The 21,269-nt window shown below is 41.4% G+C and overlaps 1 protein-coding gene across 2 annotated transcripts in view; it reads right to left on the minus strand.

Moving 5' to 3' along the window:
* Nucleotides 1-997: 997 nt before the first annotated feature.
* The window catches only part of sugt1 (SGT1 homolog, MIS12 kinetochore complex assembly cochaperone), a 143,141-nt gene continuing 122,869 nt past the window's right edge, over nucleotides 998-21,269 (minus strand). For both annotated transcript variants that reach the window (XM_078545877.1, XM_078545876.1), the window contains 2 exons: nucleotides 5,035-5,216; nucleotides 998-1,815 (listed from right to left, as the gene is read on the minus strand). In XM_078545877.1, the coding sequence (XP_078402003.1) occupies nucleotides 1,714-1,815; nucleotides 5,035-5,216 (284 nt within the window). In that variant the 3' untranslated portion in view covers nucleotides 998-1,713. The remainder of the gene's footprint in view (nucleotides 1,816-5,034; nucleotides 5,217-21,269) is intronic.

Raw genomic sequence — 21,269 nt, forward strand, 5'->3', positions numbered from 1 at the left:
GGACAGTAATTGTATATTTCTTTGATCGTTTATTTTCTTCACAAACTAAAAAATCTTTGAAACTATCATCATATTCTACCATTTGCACTTCTGAGTTTCCCAAGCATGGTTTTCTAGCTGCACTAGGTACATGGCTCTTTCATCCGAGGATGAAAATTTTGTCAAAATCATCTAGTTCATGTTAATATTTTAGAAATATCTAGTTTTGGGAATCGTAAATTTGTATGGTTAAAGTATTGCAAATGCTGCACTTTTGAAATTGCCAGAACAGCTCAAATAATAGGAGTTCAAAGGTTCCAAATGTACTTCTGAGGTCAGAGTTAGAGGGTGAAAGCTATAAAAACGGCAGGTGCTTCAAAAATGTGTGGACATGCAGTAGGACAAACATTAATTGTCCATTTAAAAATAGTTTCTAGGTTATCTGCTATTGCTATTACCTTTTGAGGGTTAGTGATTGTCCAATATCTTCTTCAAGTACCTTTTGTTAAATTTGAGCTTCAACATTGATCGTTGGCTGGCCATTGGTGCTTGGATCCTGCCACCTTGAACAAGGTCAGCTATTTCAAAATATATCAGAGAATTGAATCTGAAATCTTCCTTGCCTGTATTCTTCTGGTGCCCTGTGGATTTTTCAAATTTGAATGACAGAAATCCATCATTATGAAAATGCCTTTGTGTAGCAGAACCTTATATGCAACATATTTGGAACTGTAAAATATCTCACCCCAATTCCATTCATTGCTGTGTCTGACAAACCTCATAGACATTATTGACCAGTACAATGGTTAAAAATATGAGACACAATGGAAAATATTTAAAGAAAATACTGTCTAAAGTGCAATGATTAGCCATTTCTGTAGTGAGATGTTTCTTTAAACATCTTACTTGAACTCTAACAAATTTTACAAGGTCACTTATGAGTTTTTGATTCCTATTTCACTGCAATTTTTGCATACTTAGACACAAGTGAACACTTGAAAAAACACAAACACAAAGGTGAAGTAAAGAGGCAATGTATTTACATTTGTCCATCAAGTCTCAAAGAGTTCATGAAACTAAAGCAAAATGAGTAGTCAAAGCAAAAAGATTAATTTAACAAAATCAACCCTAAACAGGAAAACAAACATTCAATTGCAAAATGAAAAAATTGGTGTGATTTTACCTTGTTTTGACATTTTCTTATTGTTTACTTTATCAGTCCTTCACTGGTTCAGACAAAGTTCCACCGTAAAAATGATACCAAATAATTCATATTAATGCAAGTGAAGCCCAATTGCAATGTATGCCAGTCTGCCTCATGAGCAAAATAAAACCACATCAATGTTAGATGCAGCACGCTTGTATAATATTCAAAAAAACTCTGCATCAACATGACAAGAGCAAATAGTTAGGTGGGTGAAATCAATGGATATGCAAACAAGGGTTGATATAAAACTATTCACACATGCAGCAACACCATATATGTATGCATACCCAATTTATTCAGTGGGTGGAAACTGCTGACACTTTAACATTAAAATATGTAAAAGTGAAAAAACCTTGAACTTCTTCTAACATTAATGTCCGACTCAAGAATGCATCAAATCCATGCAAAGATCATCCAAGTCTAAGGCGTTGTCTAGTACATAATCAGTGTTGAAACAGAAGGAAAAAGTTCATAAGCTGCTTTTAAAGTTGAATTAACTGTGACAAACACCGCACTAAGCTTAAACATCAAAGTTTCTTCCACTCCATGTCATCTGGAGGATTCACAGCCACTGTTTTTTTGCCCACTTCGGTCCAGTTTGTGCTTAGAACGGTACCTCCAGATTCAGTCTAAAAGGACATGAAAAAGTGAATCTTAGTTTTTAGCCCAAGTCAACAACAATGCTCACATTTGCGTCATGACCTAAATTTCTGCTGATGGTCATACCAATTGAATAGCATCAGTGCCAAGGAATGTAGCCAATTGGATTTTAAATTTCTTTTGTGTGAAGTCCACCTTGGTCGCAAGACAGATCTTCAAAGCTTATATTGTGAATAGAAATGAATTCACTTTTTGGACTTTTGTGCTGTGTGTACAGTATATTTGGATAGGACAAGTAACTAAGTTTAAGATGGTTAGGAGGTCAGAACAATCTGTGTTGCCCAAATCTTGCTGCATGGGGTCGTTCCTGGATCGTTTGAGTTTCCAAAGCAAACACCTACAGGAAGTGCCTTAGCTACATTCAGTCAAGCTCAAAGTTAGAGTTTGAGGAACAGCAGAAGATGCTTCTCCATTAGATACAGCAACTGGACAAAAGGCAGTTTTGGAAAATAAGGGGGCAAAAATTAGAAACGGGTTGTGCGCCATTCTGGTGCGTGGAGAAGGAAGGACGTTAAGGTGTCCTCTGAGGACAATACCTTAGCAAACATTTTTTCAATTTTGAACATTTGTTCCAAATGCACCAACTTGGGGAAGGCAACTGCAAGGAGTTGGCCGTTGGTGGATTAGTGAGTGATGAGTGTGCAAGAATTCTGCGATAGTGGCAGATTAAACAACAGAGTTTATAACCCGAATAAGTAACCAAAAGGTGTGTTGTGTTCCAGGTGCCAGGAACAAAATCCTTAAGAATGGAGGTGCAGAAGCTGAATCAACCAAAAGTCATGGTTCTTATTGAAAGCAATCCTATAGGGAACATCATATTCCACATCCTGTCAGTAAAGGCATGGCCAGATTAAGGATCTAAGTGCGTGGCTTGAAATGTTGTCCAGGGTAGAGGCGTTCAAATTATTGGGATTTTGCAGAAGGATTAAGCTTGAATTTCTTTACACAGACAGAAATGAGATCAAATCAATATTCTTAAATGGAAGTTAGCTAGAACTATGGGAAATAATGTAAACCAGTAGTAACCAAAGAAGGAGGATGCAAGAATTGAGTAGGCAGCTTGGAGGGGAAAGCAAACTCTGGTAGTCAGGCAGTAAAAAAAGAGGTTAAACAATAGAAATTAGGATGAGGTAAGGTTAAAAAAAAATGTGGAAATTCAAACCAAAATGTATATTAATGCACAGGGTTAATAAAACAAGGGAACCAGACACATTAAATACAGAATCATGATAATGGAGTAACTGAAAGGTGGCTGCAGCCAGTTCAGGATTGCAACTGCATATTCCTAGGTATAAAAGTTTCAGCAAGGAAGAGAACAGGAAGAGATGGCAACATTAACTGGAGATAATACATACACTAGAATGTAAAGATTTAAATAAGAAAGTGGCCCAACTTGAATTGGATTGGGCTGAGAGGTAGAAAGTAATTGGCTTATAATATACTTCCAGTAATATAACCAAATAGTAGAAAGAGAATTGACAAAATGTGCATACAAGTTGAAGATGTATGCATTAAAAATTGCAAAAAATGTAATCAGAAATCGATTGACATACAGAAAATGTTTGTGGTGCAACAGGGTTTTTGTGGTGTGCTTAGAACTACTTTCTCAGTTAATGCTTTGTCACTCGAACAAGTAAAGAACCACTACTTGGCCCAATTCTGGCAATGAAATAGAGCAAGGGGTGACCTGAAAGTAGAGGACTTTTGGGAAACAGTGATCATTATATAACTAGTTTCAGCCAAAGAATAAGAGTGTTTTAAATTGAGGTCAAACACATTTAACTGGGGGAAAAGCAAATTGCAGTGAATTAAAGGAACCCTGCTGAAGTTAGAAGTGGAAGAAAAAATTGGCAAATAGAATCATAGATTAGCAATATTAAAACTGTTAAAAAGATGGAAACAGCACAAATCAATGCTTTACAGGGGACTGTGTTGGTGCCATTGTTATTTACTATATGCTAGAAAGATCTGTACCTGGAAATTGAGCAAATAATATTGAGCCAGGTCAACTGAGTTATAATAGTCCCAAGCAAAAATGATAAATTACACAATTGCACAATGTCTATTTAAAAAAAAAATATTTGCACGTTTCCAATATTGTATTATGAGGGCAGATTCTGAAATCAAGTGACCTCTCCAGGAACAGCGTTTTTCAGGGAGCACTGGTCAGGACCATACCTGTGGTCTATGATTTTCCATTCATTAAAAAAAATGAGGGATGGCTGGCAAGTGATTTTTTGATCAGCATTCCCTGAAAGTGTTGGTGTTTACCAAGAGCACCTGATTGAGCAAATCAGGCCTTCAGTTGCCTTGGTGACGCATTATTGCCTCATCAAAATAAGCATTCACAAGAGTCCACTGCTTCCAAAACATTTCTTTTTGCAGGGTCCAATTGCTCAAAGCCAGGGTAAAAACAAAATTACAAACTCCTTTAATTTATTTTACAAGTTTTGCTTTACTTACTGATATAACATGCAACATGTAACTATACTGGCCCAGGTCATCCAGTCTCTGGATGGTCGTAACCCGGAGAAGGTGCTGGGGACCCCTCAGAAGTCCCAACGCAAGGGCTCTGCGGGAACTGCCCGGGAAGTTTCAACTTCCGTCGGGTGATTACCCTACGTCTGGAACTCTCCATAATCCTGAATTAAAGTTAGGGACTTCGGATGGTTCCGACTCACTTACCAGAATAGCTACCCAGGAAAAATTAGAAGGATTAAAAGCAGTTCTAACTCCTGGGTAACTACACTACTGACCCTCCCGGCTCCCTGAATACCCATCCCGACCACTCGGTTGCTTCCCCTCAACACGGCTATCGCACCCCACTCACCACCCCCCAGCCCTGCGACTATCCTCCTGACCCAACCTACCCCTCGCCCACTTACCTTCTCACTGCAGCTTGTCGAGTGCCTTATACTTACCTGTGTATGGCAGCTAATGCTGTAAAAAGGGAGCATGGTTTGGCTTTGCCTGATGCTCCTACACTATAAAGGAAAGACTCCAGGTGCAAGCAGACTCCACATTTCTCAGGACGCCCTGTTTGGAAGTCCAGGTGAGAAAAGTAGAGCTCCAGTGCTAGTTAAGTAATTAGGAGCAGAGTGGTAATCCGATGGTGATTGCCACTCCTCGGAGGATTCGGCCTATTAAAATAAATATACAAGAAAAACTATGAAGGGTGCAATACTTACAAATGACTTATTCATAGCACGCTTCACTTCATCAGACCCATCAGCATAGATTTTCTGAAAGAGCTGGTTTAGAGCAGCATCTCCCTCAGGTTTCTCATCATTCTCCTCCTGTTTAATCTCCATTACTAGCTTATCCCAATTCTTTGTGCAGTGGGATGAGGATGGATACCGCTGCGGCTGCACTAAAATTCCATAAAATAAATTAAAGGCACATTTTTTAATAAGAACATTCAGCCATCTGAATACCGATGTTTTCAACAAATGCATCCAAAAGAAAAAGTACAACAACAATGATCATCTTATAGAAATGTCAGAGAGAAGCTTCAGACTTCAGTAGACCTGCACTAACTGAAGACTGCCTGGAATCTCAGCAAACTGCATCTCTCTGGCCTCATCACTTTTGTTTCCAAATCATGCAGAGAGACACAGAACCCCCAAATTAATAATACAGAATGAAACTATATACCTTTATTCCTGCAGTCCCATCCAGAAGACAGGTAGGAAAATATATCTATGTCAACCTGCCTACTTCATTAAATTATTTTAAAACTGGACAAGGCTTTACCCTGGCTAGCCATGACTCATACTCATAACTCAAAGCATTGGTTGCTCAAAGAATCTCAGCTCAGAGTTGATGAGCTGGAGTCCGAGCTGCAGACACTGACACATCAGGGAGGGGAAGAGTTACCTGGACATTGTTTCAGGAGACAGTCACACCTCTTAGATTAATTACATCAAATTTGGACCGTGGTCAGGGACAGGAGGGTATGACTGCGAGTGAGGCAGGTATGGGGATCCAAAATTTAGCTTGGAGCAGCCTCAGCCATTGCCCTTATCCAATAATTACGAGGTTCTTGCTTCCAGCGTGGACAGCTGAGCGAACTGACCACAGCACCGTGGTACAGAGTGCCATTCAAGTGGGGGGAGAAAAATGTGGTTGTGAGCCGCCTTCTTGAACATCTGCAGTCCATCTGGCATAGTTAGGAAGGGAGCTCCATTTTTTGACCCAGCAGCAGTGAAATAACATCAATACATTTCCAAGCCAGGATGGTATGCGGCTTTGAGGGGAACTTGCAAGAGGTGGTGTTCCCATGTGCCTGCTGCCTTTTTCCTTCTGGGTGGTACAGGCCACAGATTGAAAAGGTGCTGTCACAAAGGCTTGGCAATTTTCTGCAGCACATCTTGTATATGGCACACATTGCTGCCACTGTGTGCCAGTGGTGGAGGCAGGTGGTAGTGGACAGGGTGTCGATCAAGCAGGCTGCTTTTTTCCTGGATGCTGTTGGGTTTTCTTGATTATTGTTGAAGCTTGGCACTCATTTAGGCAAATGGAGTGTATTCCATCCCATTCTTGACTTGTACCTGTAGACAGTGGGCAGGCTTTGGGGAATCAGGAGGTCGTCTACCCAGCATAGAATTTCCAGCCTCTGGCATGCTCTTGCAGCCACATTATCTATATGGCTGGGCCGGTTTTGTTTCTGGTTTATGGTAACCCCCAGGATATTGATGTGGGGGATTCAGTGACGGTAATGCCACTGAATATCATGGGAAGATGGTTACATTCTTTTACGTTGGAGACGGTCATTGCCTGGCACTTGCATGGCGTGAGTTTTAGTTGTCTCTTATCAGCCTAAGCCTGAATATTGTCCAGGTCTTGCTGTATATTGGCATGGACAGCTTCAGTATTTGAGGAGTTGTGAGTGAGGCTGAACATTGTGCGATTATCAGTGAACATCCCCAGTTCTGACCTTATGATGGAAGGAAGGTCATTGATGAAGCAGGTGAAAGTGATTGGCCCTAGGACACTATCCTGAAGAATTCCTGCAACAATGTCCTGGGAGATGACTGACCTTCCTCAACCACAACCATCTTCCTTTGTGCTAGGTACGACTCCAGGCAGTGGAGATTTCCCCCCACCAACTCCCACTGGCTTCAAATTTGCAAGGGCTCTCCTTAAATGCCACATTTGGTCAAATTCTGCCTTATATCAAGAGCACTCATTCGCACTTCATCTCGAATTCAGTTCTTTGGTTCATGTTTGAACCAAGGCTGTAATGAGGTCAGGAGTCAAGTGGCCCTGGAGGAGCCCAAACTGAACAAGTTATTGTTGTGTAAGTGCTGGCTGATAGCACTTATACAACAAGAAATTTCCCAGAATGACAGATCCAAAGGAATGAGGAGTGAAAATGAGGAAGTGAAGGAAATTAGTATTAGTAAGAAGGTTGTATTGGAGAAATTAATGGGACTGACTGAAGGTTAAGTTCCCAGGGCCTGTTATTTTACATCACAGAGTGTTGAAGGAGGTAGCTATGGTGATAGTGGATACATTGGTGATCATCTTCCAAAATTCCAAGATTTTGGAACTGTTCCTGCAGATTGGAAGGTAGCAAATGTCACCTACTCTTTAAGAAGGGAGGGAGAGAGAAAAAGGGAAACTACAGGCCTGTTAGCTTTACATCAGTATTGGAAAAATGCTGGAATCTGTTACAAAGGATGTGACAAATGGATACTTAGATAATAATGATCTGATTGGGTATAGTCAACATGGATTTATGAATGGGAAATCATGATTGACGAACGTGTTGAAATTTTGTGAGCATGTTATTAACAGAATTGATAAAGGTGGATGTAGTGTACATGGATGTTCAGAAGGCTTTCGATAAAATCCTCAACAGGAGGTTAGTGAGCAAAATTAAACCACATGGAATAGGAATGCATGAATTAAGAACAAAAACAGAATTACCTGGAAAAACTCAGCAGGTCTGGCAGCATCGGTGGAGAAGAAATCAGTTAACGTTTCAAGCCTTCACGACCCTTCGGCAGAACGTGAAGGCTCGAAACGTTAACTGATTTCTTCTCCACCGATGCTGCCAGACCTGCTGAGTTTTTCCAGGTAATTCTGTTTTTGTTTTGGATTTCCAGCATCCGCAGTAGCTTTTAGCTTTTTGTTTTTATGCATGAATTAAGGACTGGTTAACAGGCAGGAAACAGAGAGTAGGAATAAATGGGTCATTCTCACATTGACAGGCTGAGGTTAGTGAGGATCAGTATTTGGGCCCCAACTGTTCACAATATATATATCAATGATTTGGATATGGGGACTAAATGTAATATTTCTAAGTTTGCGGAAGCAAAGTAACTTCAAGGTGATAGTGAGTGGGCAAGAACATGGCAGATGGAACATAATGTGGAAAAATGTGAGGCCATCTACTTTGGTAGGAGGAACAGATGCGCAGAGCATTTCTTAAATGATATGAGATTAGAAAGTGTAGATGTATAAAGGGACCTTGTCAATAAGTCACAAAGCTAACATGCAGGTGCAGCAAGCAATTCTGTTAGTCTTTATTGCAAGAGGATTTGAGTACACGAGTAGCAAAGTCTTGCTTCAATTGTCCAGAACCTTGGTTAGGCCGCACATAGAGTAGTGTGTGTAGTTTTGGTCCCCTTACCTTAGGGGAGTGAATCACAGAATCTTAACGGCACAGAAAGAGGCCATTCGGCCTATCATGTCTGCACCGGTTCTCCAAACGAGCATTATCGCCTTGTGCCATTGCCCTGCCTTTTCCCCACACCCTTGCACATTGTTTCTATCCAAATAATCATCTAATGTTCTCTTGAATGCCTCAATTGAACCTGCCTCCATCACACTTCCAGGGAATGCATTCCAGACCTGAACCACTTGTTGTGTGAAAAAGGTTTGTCTCACGTCACACTTGCTTCTTTTGCAAGTCACTTTAACTCTGTGCCCTCCTGTTCTTGGTCCTTTTACGAGTGGGAACAGCTTCTCTCTATCTACTCCATCCAGCCCCTTCATGATTTTGAACATCTCTATCAAATCTCCTCTCAGTCTTCCTTCTCTCCAAGGATAACAGTCCCAATCTCTTCAATCTATCCTCATAGCTGAAGTTTCTCAACCCTGGAACCATTCTTGTAAACCTCTTCTGTACTCTTTCCAATGTGTTCACACCCTTCCTATAATATGGTGCCCAGAACTGTACACCGTATTCCAGCTGAGGTCTAACGAGTGTCTTATCTAAATTCAGCATAAGCTCCCTGCTCTTGTACTCTATGCCCCTATTAATAAAGCCCAGGATACTAAATGCTTTATTAACTGCTCTCTCCACCTGTCCTGCCACCTTCAACGATCTATGCGCATATACACCCAAGAATTTCTGCTCCTGCACCCCCTTTAAAATTCCACCCTTTATTTTATATTGTCTGTCCATGTTCTTCCTACCAAAATGCATCACCTCTCACTTCTCCACATTGAACTTTATCTGTCACCTATCTGCTCACTCCACCGACTTGTCTATGTCCTCCTGAAGTTCCACACCGTCCTCCTCACAGTTCGCAACACTCCCAAGCTTCGTTATCATCTGCAAACTGAAACTTTGAAATTGTCCACCACACACCAAAATGTAGATCATTAATCTGTATCAGGAAAAGCAAGGGTCCCAATACTGACCCCTGGGGACCTCCACCACAAACCTTCCTCCAGTCCGAAAAATATTCATTGACCTGCTTCCTATTTTTCAGCCAATTTTGTTATTGACATTGCTACAGCCCCTTTTATTCCATGAGCAATAACTTTACTCAAGTCAATTGTATGGCACTGTGTCAAATGTCTTATTAAAGTCCACATCAACATTACCCTCATCAGCCTTTTGTGCAGAAAAACTTCACTAGGCTTGTTCCGGGGATAGCGGGACAGTCCTATTGACAGAGATTGGGGCAGCTGGACCTGTATTCTCTAGAGTTTTGAAGAATGAGAGGTGATCTCACTGAAATCTACAAAATACTTAAAGGGATAGGCAGGGTAGATGCAGGTTAAAAACAAAAAACTACTACGGATGCTGGAAATCCAAAACAAAAACGGAATTACCTGGAAAAACTCAGCAGGTCTGGCAGCATCGGCGGAGAAGAAAAGAGTTGACGTTTCGAGTCCTCATGACCCTTCAGCATAACTGAGTGAAGTTAGGAGAGGGGTGAAATATAAGCTGGTTTAAGGTGGGGGGGGGGCAGGGAGAGAGAGAGAAGTTGGTGGCGGGGGGGGTGGTTGTAGGGACAAGCAAGCAGTGATAGGAGCAGATAATCAAAAGATGTTACAGACAAAGGAACAGAGAGGTGTTAAAGGTGGTGATATTATCAAAGAGAATGTGCTAATTAAGAATAGATGGCAGGACACTCAAAGTACAGCTCTAGTGGGGGTGGGGTGTATCAGTCTTTCCACCCCACCCCCACTAGAGCTGTACTTTGAGTGTCCTGAAATCCATTCTTAATTAGCACATTCTCTTTGATAATATCACCACCTTTAACACCTCTCTGTTCCTTTGTCTGTAACATCTTTTGATTATCTGCTTCTATCACTGCTTGCTTGTCCCTACAACCACCCCTCCCCCCCCCAACTTCTCTTCCACACCCCACCCCCAGCCCACCTTAAACCAGCTTATATTTCACCCCTCTCCTAACTTCACTCAGTTCTGCTGAAGGGTCATGAGGACTCGAAACGTCAACTCTTTTCTTCTCCACCGATGCTGCCAGACCTGCTGAGTTTTTCCAGGTAATTCTGTTTTTGTTTTAGATGCAGGTTAAGATGTTTCCCTGGTTGGGGAGTCTAGAACCAGGGGACACAATTTCAAGATAAAGAGGAAGCCACTTAGGACCAAGATGAGGAGAATTTGTTTTTACTCAGAGGGGTGTGAATCTTTGGAATTCTCTACCCCAGAGGACTGTGGAAACTCAGTCATTATGGTTAAAGCAGAAATTGACAGATTTCTAAATACCAGTGACATAAAGGGACATGAGGATAGTGTGGGGAAAAAGGCATCAAAATGGATGATCAGCCATGATCATCTTGAATGGCGGAGCAGGCTCAATGGGTTGAATGGCCTACTCCTGCTCCTATGCTCCATCACTTTGCTGATCAAGAGTAGATTGACAGGCCCGTAACTGGTTGGGTTGGATTTGTCCTGCTTTTTGTGGGTAGGACATACCTGGGAAATTATCCATATTGTCGGGTAGCGGTAGCTGTACTGGAACAGCTTGGCTAGGGACCTGGCTACTTCTGGGACACAAGTCTTCAATACTGCTAGAATGTTGTCAGGGCCCACAGTCCTTGCAATATCCAGTGCCTTCAGCCGTTTTTTGATATCACGTGCAGTGAACAGAATTGGCTGAAGATTGGCAACTGTGATGTTGGGGACCTCAGGATGGACAACCCGCTTGGCATTTCTGGCTGAAGATATGTTCCAGCCTGGTCTCTTGCACTGACGTGTTCGGATTCCTCCATCATTGAGAATGGTGATATATTTGGAGCTTCCTCCTCTGTTAAGTTCTTTACTGCCCACCACCTTTTACAGCTGTATGTGGCAAGACTGCAGAGCCTTGATCTGATCCTTCGGTTGTGGGATCACTTAGCTCTATCACATGCTGCTTCAGTTGGTTAGCATACATGTAGTCCTGTGTTATAGCTTTGATCGGTTGGCAGCTAATTTTTTGTCAGAGGTAGATGTTAAAGGTGTCTTAAAGGAGGGGGAAAAAAAGAGAATTGGAGAGGTTTAAAGAGGAAACCTTGCAGTTTAGTGCCTAAGCTACTGAAGGCATGGCCATCAATGGTGAAGTGATGAGCTGTGCAAGAGCACAGAATTGGAAACATGCAGAGATCTGAGGGTTGGAGGGCTGCAGGATGTTATAGGAACAAAGATGATAAATCGAAGAGGAATTGCGAGGTGGGAAGCCAACAAGAATTGGAATTGGCGAGAGTTCGGACATAGACAGCATTTTTTTGTTTAACTCAAGCTTACAGTAAGGCGGAGGCCAGCTACCCAGGACAGCACTGGAATAGTAGAGTAGGTAACAGATGGTTGAGGGTTTCAGCAGATGAGCTGAGGCAAGGGCGGAGATAGGCTATGTTACAGGGGATGTTGCAGTAGATAGTCTTAGTCATGGAGGGGCTACGGAGTCGTAAGATCAGCACAAGGTCTGATCAGCATAGGACTCCCGTGGTCTGTTTAGCCTCAGACAGTGCAAAAGAGAGAGATGGAGTCAGTGGCTAGGGAAGAGAGTTTATGGAAGGGACTGAAAACAATGGCATTTGCTTTCCCAATATTTAATTGGACGGCATTTCTGTTCATTAGGCAAGTAGCGCGGACACTAGATAAGCAGTGTGACAAATGAGAGACGGTGGAGGAGTCAAGAGCAATGGCAGTGAGGAATAAAGCAACAAATCTCAGTCAAGAAATATACAGAAAATTTGAACACAAAATGTTAGAAAAACAAAGGATGTATAAATATAAAAGAATCAGTGAAGTTTGAAAAAAAATGCAGAATGAAAACATCAGGTTTGAAAATGAATATTATTGCTAAAGTCTGAAGTTATTGAAGGCAATGTTTACATCAGGAAGTTGTAGTTTTCTTTGGAAAATATTGTTCCTGAAGCTTATCCTGAACTTTGTTGGAACAGTGTACAAAGCTGGGATGGGAAAAGACAGGAGGGTGAAAGTGGTGTGCCAGGTGTTTAGCAAAGCAGTCACCTAATCTGCATTTGGTCGCCCCAGTGTAGAATAGACTGCGCCCAGAACAATGAACACAGCATAAATCAGAGGACATGTATATAAATTGCTCGTGCAGGACTGTTTGGTACATTGGACAATGGCACAGAAGATGACCATGCATCCAACCAGGGTGTGCCATAGCCTCTAGTATTTTAAGAGTCCACAATCTGCATGGAAACCATGGAAAGGCATACCCTTGCTGAGCCACTCTGACCTCTTGCACCGACTACAGTTCCACATTGTATGTGGCAAGGTACGCCTGTGATGGCTGGCTGCCAGGTCCCAAATTATCTGTACAATCCCATGGTTAGTTCAGATTGTACCTCCAGCCTGTTCTCAGGATTGGAACACGGTGCTGTTGTGCCCATTGATTAGCAAATCTTTCCCTTATCCAAATGGTGCATAATGTGTTTTTCTACGTCTCTCCTTTGAGCAGATATTATCCAGGCCTACCTGGACAGTGAAACCTTTGTTTATCAATGCTATTTCCTATCAAAACATCTAATGTCATGGACAAAAACTACGTAACTGAATTATTCTAGCCAAACTGTGGCCAAGTAGTCATTCAAATTTGGGCAACCTTGCCCTTTACAAAGTGGCATTCCCTTCATCAGGTGGTCATGTACTATTGTGAAAGAGTTTCCAACATCTTCAATTTAATGATTCAGTGAAGATATGGGGATAAATCTATTAACATTGGAGTATATGCATAACTGATCATCTCATACTTTAAGAGCTCATGGAACCTCCCGGTTTGTGTCATACATTTCTCAGAGACCAATAGTAGTTTGCCATATTTAAAATATCCAATCTCTCTGTCCACAAATTTCTGCTCGACTCCCCCATTCAGGCTTTATCCAGGGTGGGCTAAGCAGCTCCACAAATTAGAAGTTCATCTATGGGAGGGTATTATACCTTTCCTTTCCAATCTTTTTCAACAATTCAGTTGCTTCATCAATTAACTTTCCTCCATCATAAGTTCAGAAGTGGGGATGTTTGCTGGTGATTGCAGTGTTCAGTTTAAGATGGTGGATGTCCCGCTCGCAACTCCTCAGACATTGAAGCAATCATGTCCATATGCAGCAAGACCTGGTGGACAACATTCAGGCTTGGCCGTAACATTCAGGCAAGTAACATTCACCACAGAAGCGCAGGCAATGACCTTCTCCAGCAACTGCGAATCGAACCATCTCTTGTCATTTGGAAGCATTACTATCATTGAATCCTCCACCATTAACATCCTGGGGGTTACCATTAACCAGAACTTTAACCGGATTGCCCACATAAATACTGTAGCTACAACAGCAGGTCAGAGGCTGAAGATTTTTGCAGAGAGTAACTGATCCAAAGTCTGTCCGCCATCCAGAAGGTACAAGTCAGGCGTGAGATGCAATACTCTCCACTTGCCTGGCTGACTGCAGCTCTAACACTCAAGAAGTTCAATACAATCAAGGACAAAGCAGCCTGCTTGATCGACACCCCTTCCATCACTTTATGCATTCACTCCCTCCACTACAAACACAGTGGCAGCAGTATATACCACATACAAGATTTACGCAGCAACTCACCAAAGTTTCTTCGTCAACACCTTCCAAACCTGTGATCTCTCTCACCTCGTAAGACAAGGGGTAGCAGATACGTGGGAACGCCACCATCTACAAGCTCCCCTCCAAGTTACACACCATCCGGACTTGCAACGATATCGCTGTTCCTTCATTGTCGCTGGATCAAAATCCTGGAACTGCCTGCCTAACAACATTGGCAAGGCAGTGGCTCATCACTTTCTTCTCAAGGGAAATTAGTGAAGGGCAACAAATGCTGGCCTTGCCAGCGACGTTCACATACCATAAAAGAATTTAAAAAAACATGATTTTCAAGGATGATAATCCTTTCTCTAAGTATTGAATGGATCCATCCATTTATCAGTCCATATCATCAACAGGGTTAAGACCATAAACCCATAAGACATCGCAGCAGAAATTAGGCCATTCGGCCCATCAAGCCTGCTCCGCCATTCAATCATGGCTGATAAGTTTCTCAAACCCCATTCTCCCGCCTTCTCCCCGTAACCTTTGATCCCCTTACCAATCAAGAACCTATCTATCTCGGTCTTAAATACACTCAATGACCTGGCCTCCACAGCCTTCTGTGGCAATGAATTCCATAGATTCATCACTCTCTGGCTAAAGAAGTTTCTCCTCATCTCTGTTCTAAAAGGTCGTCCCTTTACTCTGAGGCTGTGCCCTCAGGTCCTAATCTCTCCTACTAATGGAAACATCTTCCCCACGTCCACTCTATCCTGGCCTTTCAGTATTGTGTAAGTTTCAATCAGATCCACCCTCATCCTTCTAAACTCCATCGAGTATAGACCCAGAATCCTCAAACGTTCCTCATATATTAAGCCTTTCATTTCTGGGATCATTCTCATGAACCTCCTCTGGGCCTTCTCCAGGGCCAGCACATCCTTCCTGAGATACGAGGCCCAAAATTGCTCACAATATTCTAAATATGGTCTGACCAGAGCCTTATAAAGCCTCAGCAGCACATCCCTGCTTTTATATTCTAGTCCTCTCGAAATAAATGCCAACATTGCATTTGCCTTCCTAACTACTGACTCAACTGGCAAGTTAACCTTAAGAGAAAAAAACAAAAAACTACTGCGGATGCTTGAAATCCAAAACAAAAACAGAATTACCTGGAAAAACTCAGCAGGTCTGGCAGCATCGGTGGAGAAGAAAAGAGTTGACGTTTCGAGTCCACATTACCCTTCAATAGAACTGAGTGTAGTTAGGAGAGGGGTGTCCTGCCAACCATTCTTAATTAGCACTTTTCTTAGATAATATCACCACCTTCAACACCTCTTTGATCCTTTTGTCTGTGACATCTTTTGATTATCTGCTCCTATCACTGCTTGCTTGTCCCGACAACCACCCCACCCTCAACTTCTCTCCCCCCCGCCCCCCACCTTATACTTCACCCCTCTCCTAACTACACTCAGTTCTGTTGAAGGGTCATGTGGACTTGAAACGTCAACTCTTTTCTTCTCCACCGATGCTGCCAGACCTGCTGAGTTTTTCCAGGTAATTCTGTTTTTGTTTTAACCTTAAGAGAATCCTGGACTAGGACTCCCAAGTCCCTTTGCACTCCAGATTTCTGAATTCTCTCCCCATTTAGAAAATAGTCTATGCCTCTATTCTTCCTACCAAAGTGCATGACCTCACACTTCCCCATGTTGTATTCCATCTGCCACTTCTTTGCCCATTCTCCTAACCTAAATCCTTCTGCAGCCTCCCCGCCTCCTCAATACTACCTGTCCCTCCACCTATCCTTGTATCATCTGCAAACTTAGCCATGATGCCCTCAGTTCCTTCATCTAGATCATTAATGTATAAAGTGAAAAGTTGTGGTCCCAACACTGACCCCTGCGGAACTCCACTAGTCACTGGCCGCCATCCTGAGAAGGACCACCTTATGCCCACTCTCTGCCTCCTGCCAGACAGCCAATCTTCTATCCATGCTAGTACCTTGCCTCTGACACCATGGGCTCTTATCTTACTGAGCAGCCTCCTGTGCGGCACCTTGTCAAAGGTCTTCTGGAAGTCCAAGTAGATAACATCCATTGGCTCTTCTTTGTCTAACCTACTCGTTACCTCCTCAAAGAATTCTAACAGATTTGTCAAGCATGACCTCCCCTTGGTGAAACCATGCTGACTTTGCCCGATTTTACCATGCACTTCCAAGTATTCTGAAATCTCATCCTTAATAATGGACTCTAAAATCTTACCAACGACCGAGGTCAGGCTAATCGGCCTGTAATTTCCCGACTTTTGCCTCACTCCCTTCTTAAACAGGGGGGTTACATTAGCGATTTTCCAGTCCTCTGGGACCCTCCCTGACTCCAGTGATTCCTGAAAGATCACCACTAACGCCTCCACTATCTCTTCAGCTATCTCCTTCAGAACTCTGGGGTGTAATCCATCTGGTCCAGGTGATTTATCCATCTTCAGACCTTTCAGTTTTCCTAGCATCTTCTCCTTGGTAATGGCCACCATACTCACCTCTGCCCCCCGACTCTCTTGAACTTTGGGGATGTCACTCATGTCTTCCACTGTGAAGGCTGACACAAAGTACCTATTCAGTTCCTCCGCCATTTCTTTGTTCCGCACTACTACTTCTCCAGCGTCATTTTCCAGCGGCCCAATGTCCACTTTTGCCTCTCTCTTACCCTTTATATATCTAAAAAACTCTTGCAATCTTCTTCTATATTACTGGCTAGTTTACCCTCATATTTAATCTTCTCCCTCCTTATTTCTTTTTTTAGTTGTCCTCTGTTGGTCTTTGTAGGCTTCCCAATGCCCTGGTTTCCCACTGCTCTTCGCCGCCGCTTGACAGGAGAGCTACAAGGGTATCTTTCTGTTTTGTAAAGATGTAAAGGTAGGTGGCCCATTCATTTCTGTCCCACTTGAGGTGACTGGCTACCAATTTAAATACTCCAATAAACCATAAATATTACAAAAGCAAAATACTGCAAATGCTGGAAACATGAAATAAAAATAGAAAATGCTGGAAATATTCAGCAGGTCAGGCAGTATCTGTGAATAGAAACAGAGATAACAATTCAGGTTGATTACCCTTCATCAGAACTGCTGTTAACTAAACTCAGAAATAAACTATCAACATCACCTGCCTCTGTACTATTAAGCAAGATGTGATTTAATAAAATTTTGAGGCCTGTATTCATAACCTCATTATCCAACTTACAGTTGATACGTATTTTATGCCAGTTCAAGAACATAACACACTTGCTCTTGCTCATCAGCCTCATTTGAAACTACTACTGCTCCTTGATGGCCTTAAATTTTAATTTTTCCCTCTGTTCCTCCTGCTTCCAGCTCTTTGGGTCCTTTCTCAGCCTCCAATTTCCAACTTTTTCCTCACTTCCTCCTTTGCCTTGCTGGAGATGTTTCTCCATGGCTGCCATCACACTGACTCATTTTCTGCCTCTAACTTTCTTTTTAAAGAAGCGCTGTTGCAGTATTTCAAATTTTACCAATGTTGAATTGCCTTTATCACCAGTGCACGCTAGGTAGCTGCCACCAATTGTTACAGGTTTAGCATCAAATTTAGATATTATTTCGAGCAGAGCAGTGTTAGTCACATCCATAAGAAATCTGAAAGTCTTGTGTTCAGTGTCTACTCACACTGTGCAATATTTAATTATTTGATAATAGAACCCAGGGATATAATAGAACCCCCACCACATCTTTCACACATGTGCTTTTCAATCATTCCAAGCTGATCTGAACTAATGCTTGGTGAGATGAGGTCATTAAGCTTCCTTCCTTTACAGAAAGTAAGTATAGAGAGCAATAATCAGAGAAACTTAACTCAGTCTCATTTCTCAAAAAATGGGGTTGGTGGGGAAGAACACAGTAAGTCAAACATCTTGTTACTTTCAAGAACTGACTTTTTCGTTCTTTGCATACTTTTCTTTCCATCAACATTTAACTGCAAAACCTGACATACAGCATTTTTAGCTCCCAACTCTGCAGCCAAGACTGGGTCTCCCAGTATATTCTTCAAACCGACTACCTCCTAACTAAAGGTTCACCGTTTCTTTTCTAAATCCCAGGAAGAAGAGTCAGTGTTTCTGACATTCATTCATACAGGGATTTGCCAGCTAGCCTATCAGCCTTCTCCCAGGAATATATTCTTTGCAGATACCTCATCTCATGTTGTAAGCATGACTTCCCTGACTACAATATATGTGCAATGTCAAATTATTTAACTTCCCTGTCCATGCTGGCTAGTGTCCTGGAATTAAATAACATATTCAACTGATATTCAAGTTATATCAGTTTGAAAAAACATATTTCATGATCACTGGATGCCCCAAAGTGCTTTACAGCCAATGAAGTACTTTTGTAGTTGTAATGCAGGGAACACAGCAGCCAAGTTGCACACAGCAAACTCCCACAAACAGCAAGGTGATAATGACCAGATAATCTGTTTTTATGACATTGATTGAGGAATAAATATTTTCCAGGTCAAACTCTTGAAAAATTCTAAAATAGTTTCATTGGAGCTTTTGCATCCACCTGATCAGGCAGTTAGGGCCTTGGTTTAATGTCTCATCTGAAAGACTGCACCTCAGCTCTGATTTTTGTACTCAAGCCCTGGACTGGAACTTAAACCCAGAATCTTATGACTCGGAAGTGAGTATTTCTAGCTGACACTCATGCCTAACATTCATATGCTCTACTAGTTGGTAGCACTCTTAAACCCAGGACCTTGTGACTCAGGTTAAGTGCCATTCTAAAGATTGAGCACCAAAAGCAAGGTTGATACTCCATTGCAATACTGAAGGAGTATATTTCTTGAAGAATATAGCAGGGGAGTTGTCCTTGGTATCATGGCCAATATTTATCCCTCAATCGACATCACAAAAAAAAGGACAAAATACCTAGTCAACATCCCATGAATTAATAAAAAAAATACAAACAATATCACATTCTCCAAGCCACAATGCTCAATATATGATGTGGTAGTGATTGAGAACCCTTTTCCAATTTTCACCTCCTTATCCTCCCAAAGAATTTTTTAAATTCATTAATGGGATATGAGATTTGCTGGTAATTGCCTATGCCTTTGAGAAGGTAGGTTTATCCACAATCCTGAATGAGTTGCATTAAGCCTCTGCAGCGAGTTTACAAAAAGCTGCATATTTTAAAACAGACCATAAATGATGGATCCTGTGTAAAGGAGAGTCCATGATAAAGGTCCTAGTGATACCCATTTATATTTGACAGATATTTTAGGATTAAGAAGTAGCAGCTGAGAAGATCTGACTGAAGCTATTGCCATGCTATGTCACATTCATTATTACTTTGGGTATCAATGCAATGAGTGCAATGAGTTCTTATAGCAAAGAAAAAAGTGAAAACTATAGTGAGTTACTCTATGTGGTCAAAAAAGTAAACTATGAATGTTTCTGATGTGGAAGACAACAGATTTGCTGCCAGGATAGGATAATGTTGCGAATATCTAGCTCATAATTCATGTTTTATAATAGAACTTTTAGTTTTAGGAAGTGTTAAATGCAAGATTAATGGGAACACTTGGTTAAGAAACTGGTAAATGTGAATCAAACAAGCTTGAGTTAATTAAATTTAAAAGGTAAATTTATCTTACTAGGTTAGGGGTAGAAGTGTAAAAACTTAAAACAATGGATGACCTGTCGTTGAGCTTATAATAGAGCCAAAGTATGTAGTTCCCAGATGAAAATAAGTTCAAGGTAGTTGGTCAACAAGAGAGCTCCTTGATAGGGTCAGGAGGTCTGGAGAAAGGGTTGTAAAACTCCATTAGGATATCAATTATTCATATGGGATACAGTATCAGAGTTGTATTGAAGGTAAAATAATTAGTTTACATTTCTGTTTGAGAACATTCCAAAGCAAGCCACCGTGTCATAGAGATGGGCTGTGGGGATTAGAAGGTTCCTTTACTTAATTTAGCTGGATGTTTCTCACAGAAGGCATTTTGGTTTGGTGTAGGCTACAATTCATTGAGTTGGGAGAGTCAAAGGGGATGAATGTTAGTCAGGCTTACACTTAAACAGAGAAATTATTAATTTTACTGTTCATCACGTGGAATGTTGGTAGGGCTTGAGCTTAGTTTGGAATTTGAGAGGGAGAGAGAGGCTGGAAGGTTTGCCTAGCTTGAAGCTACAGGAAAAATCTACAGCAGTCCTCAAAGTGAAAGGCAGCCAGCCTGGTGGCAGAAATCAGTTAGGTTTCACTGCAATTCTCAAAGTTTGAGCTGAGAGGTCCACAGCTGTGAGGCTTCAAAGAGAATTTGGAGGATTGTTTAGTACACTTAATGGAAGGATCCTCATGAAATTTCATACCTTGGAGAATAGTTGGAACATGAGAAGAATTAAAGTGAATCCCGGAGGGCTGTGGCATACCTTTGGATTGGTTCCAGGAAAAGTGAATGAACCTTCATGATGCTTCTCATGAATGGGGAAACTCTTGGGGGAAGTGAAAAGTAGAACTAAATTAATAGCATAAGTCTTTATAAGCTTTAGTGTTAAGTTAGTAACACTTGTTTTGTTTAATTTCTCTTTATATACAATAAAGCTTGTTTTTACTTAATCGCTGGGTGTTTGAATTTCTATTTAATTTTTAATGTTCTTTAACAGGATCGTAACAATAAAACGAAATAAAGTCGTGGTCCGTGAAGCATTATAAACAGAATTGCAAGAGTGGAGGATGAAGGGGAGCACTTTACTATGTAAGGTACATGTTTGTAAAAAAAAAAAAGGGCCCTCCTATTTCCTTTGTGGTATAACAACATCCTAATTAAAAAGGGAGATTGAATAAGAAACTATTGGTCTCCTGGGGAATGAGTTACATAACGAAAAATGGAAAAGTGCGCAAATTGATCCGAAATGATTTTCTTTGCAACTTTATGCAAATTGAAATGCTTACTGATTAAAGGTAAAGGTCAAGTTGTAATTTTCCATCTATTGGTTCCAAATAGTATTCAAAAACACAAGGTCATTGTTAAATAGAGTTTTCAGGCTAGAAGAATTTGAAATAGGTTATTGGAGGAACATTACTGACATTTGCTTATTCTTAGAAAAACACTGGAAATACATTAACCTGAATTCCTTTCTCAGTG

Source organism: Cetorhinus maximus, chromosome 7 (genome assembly GCF_964194155.1).
Source record: "Cetorhinus maximus chromosome 7, sCetMax3.hap1.1, whole genome shotgun sequence".
NCBI lineage: Eukaryota > Metazoa > Chordata > Chondrichthyes > Lamniformes > Cetorhinidae > Cetorhinus > Cetorhinus maximus.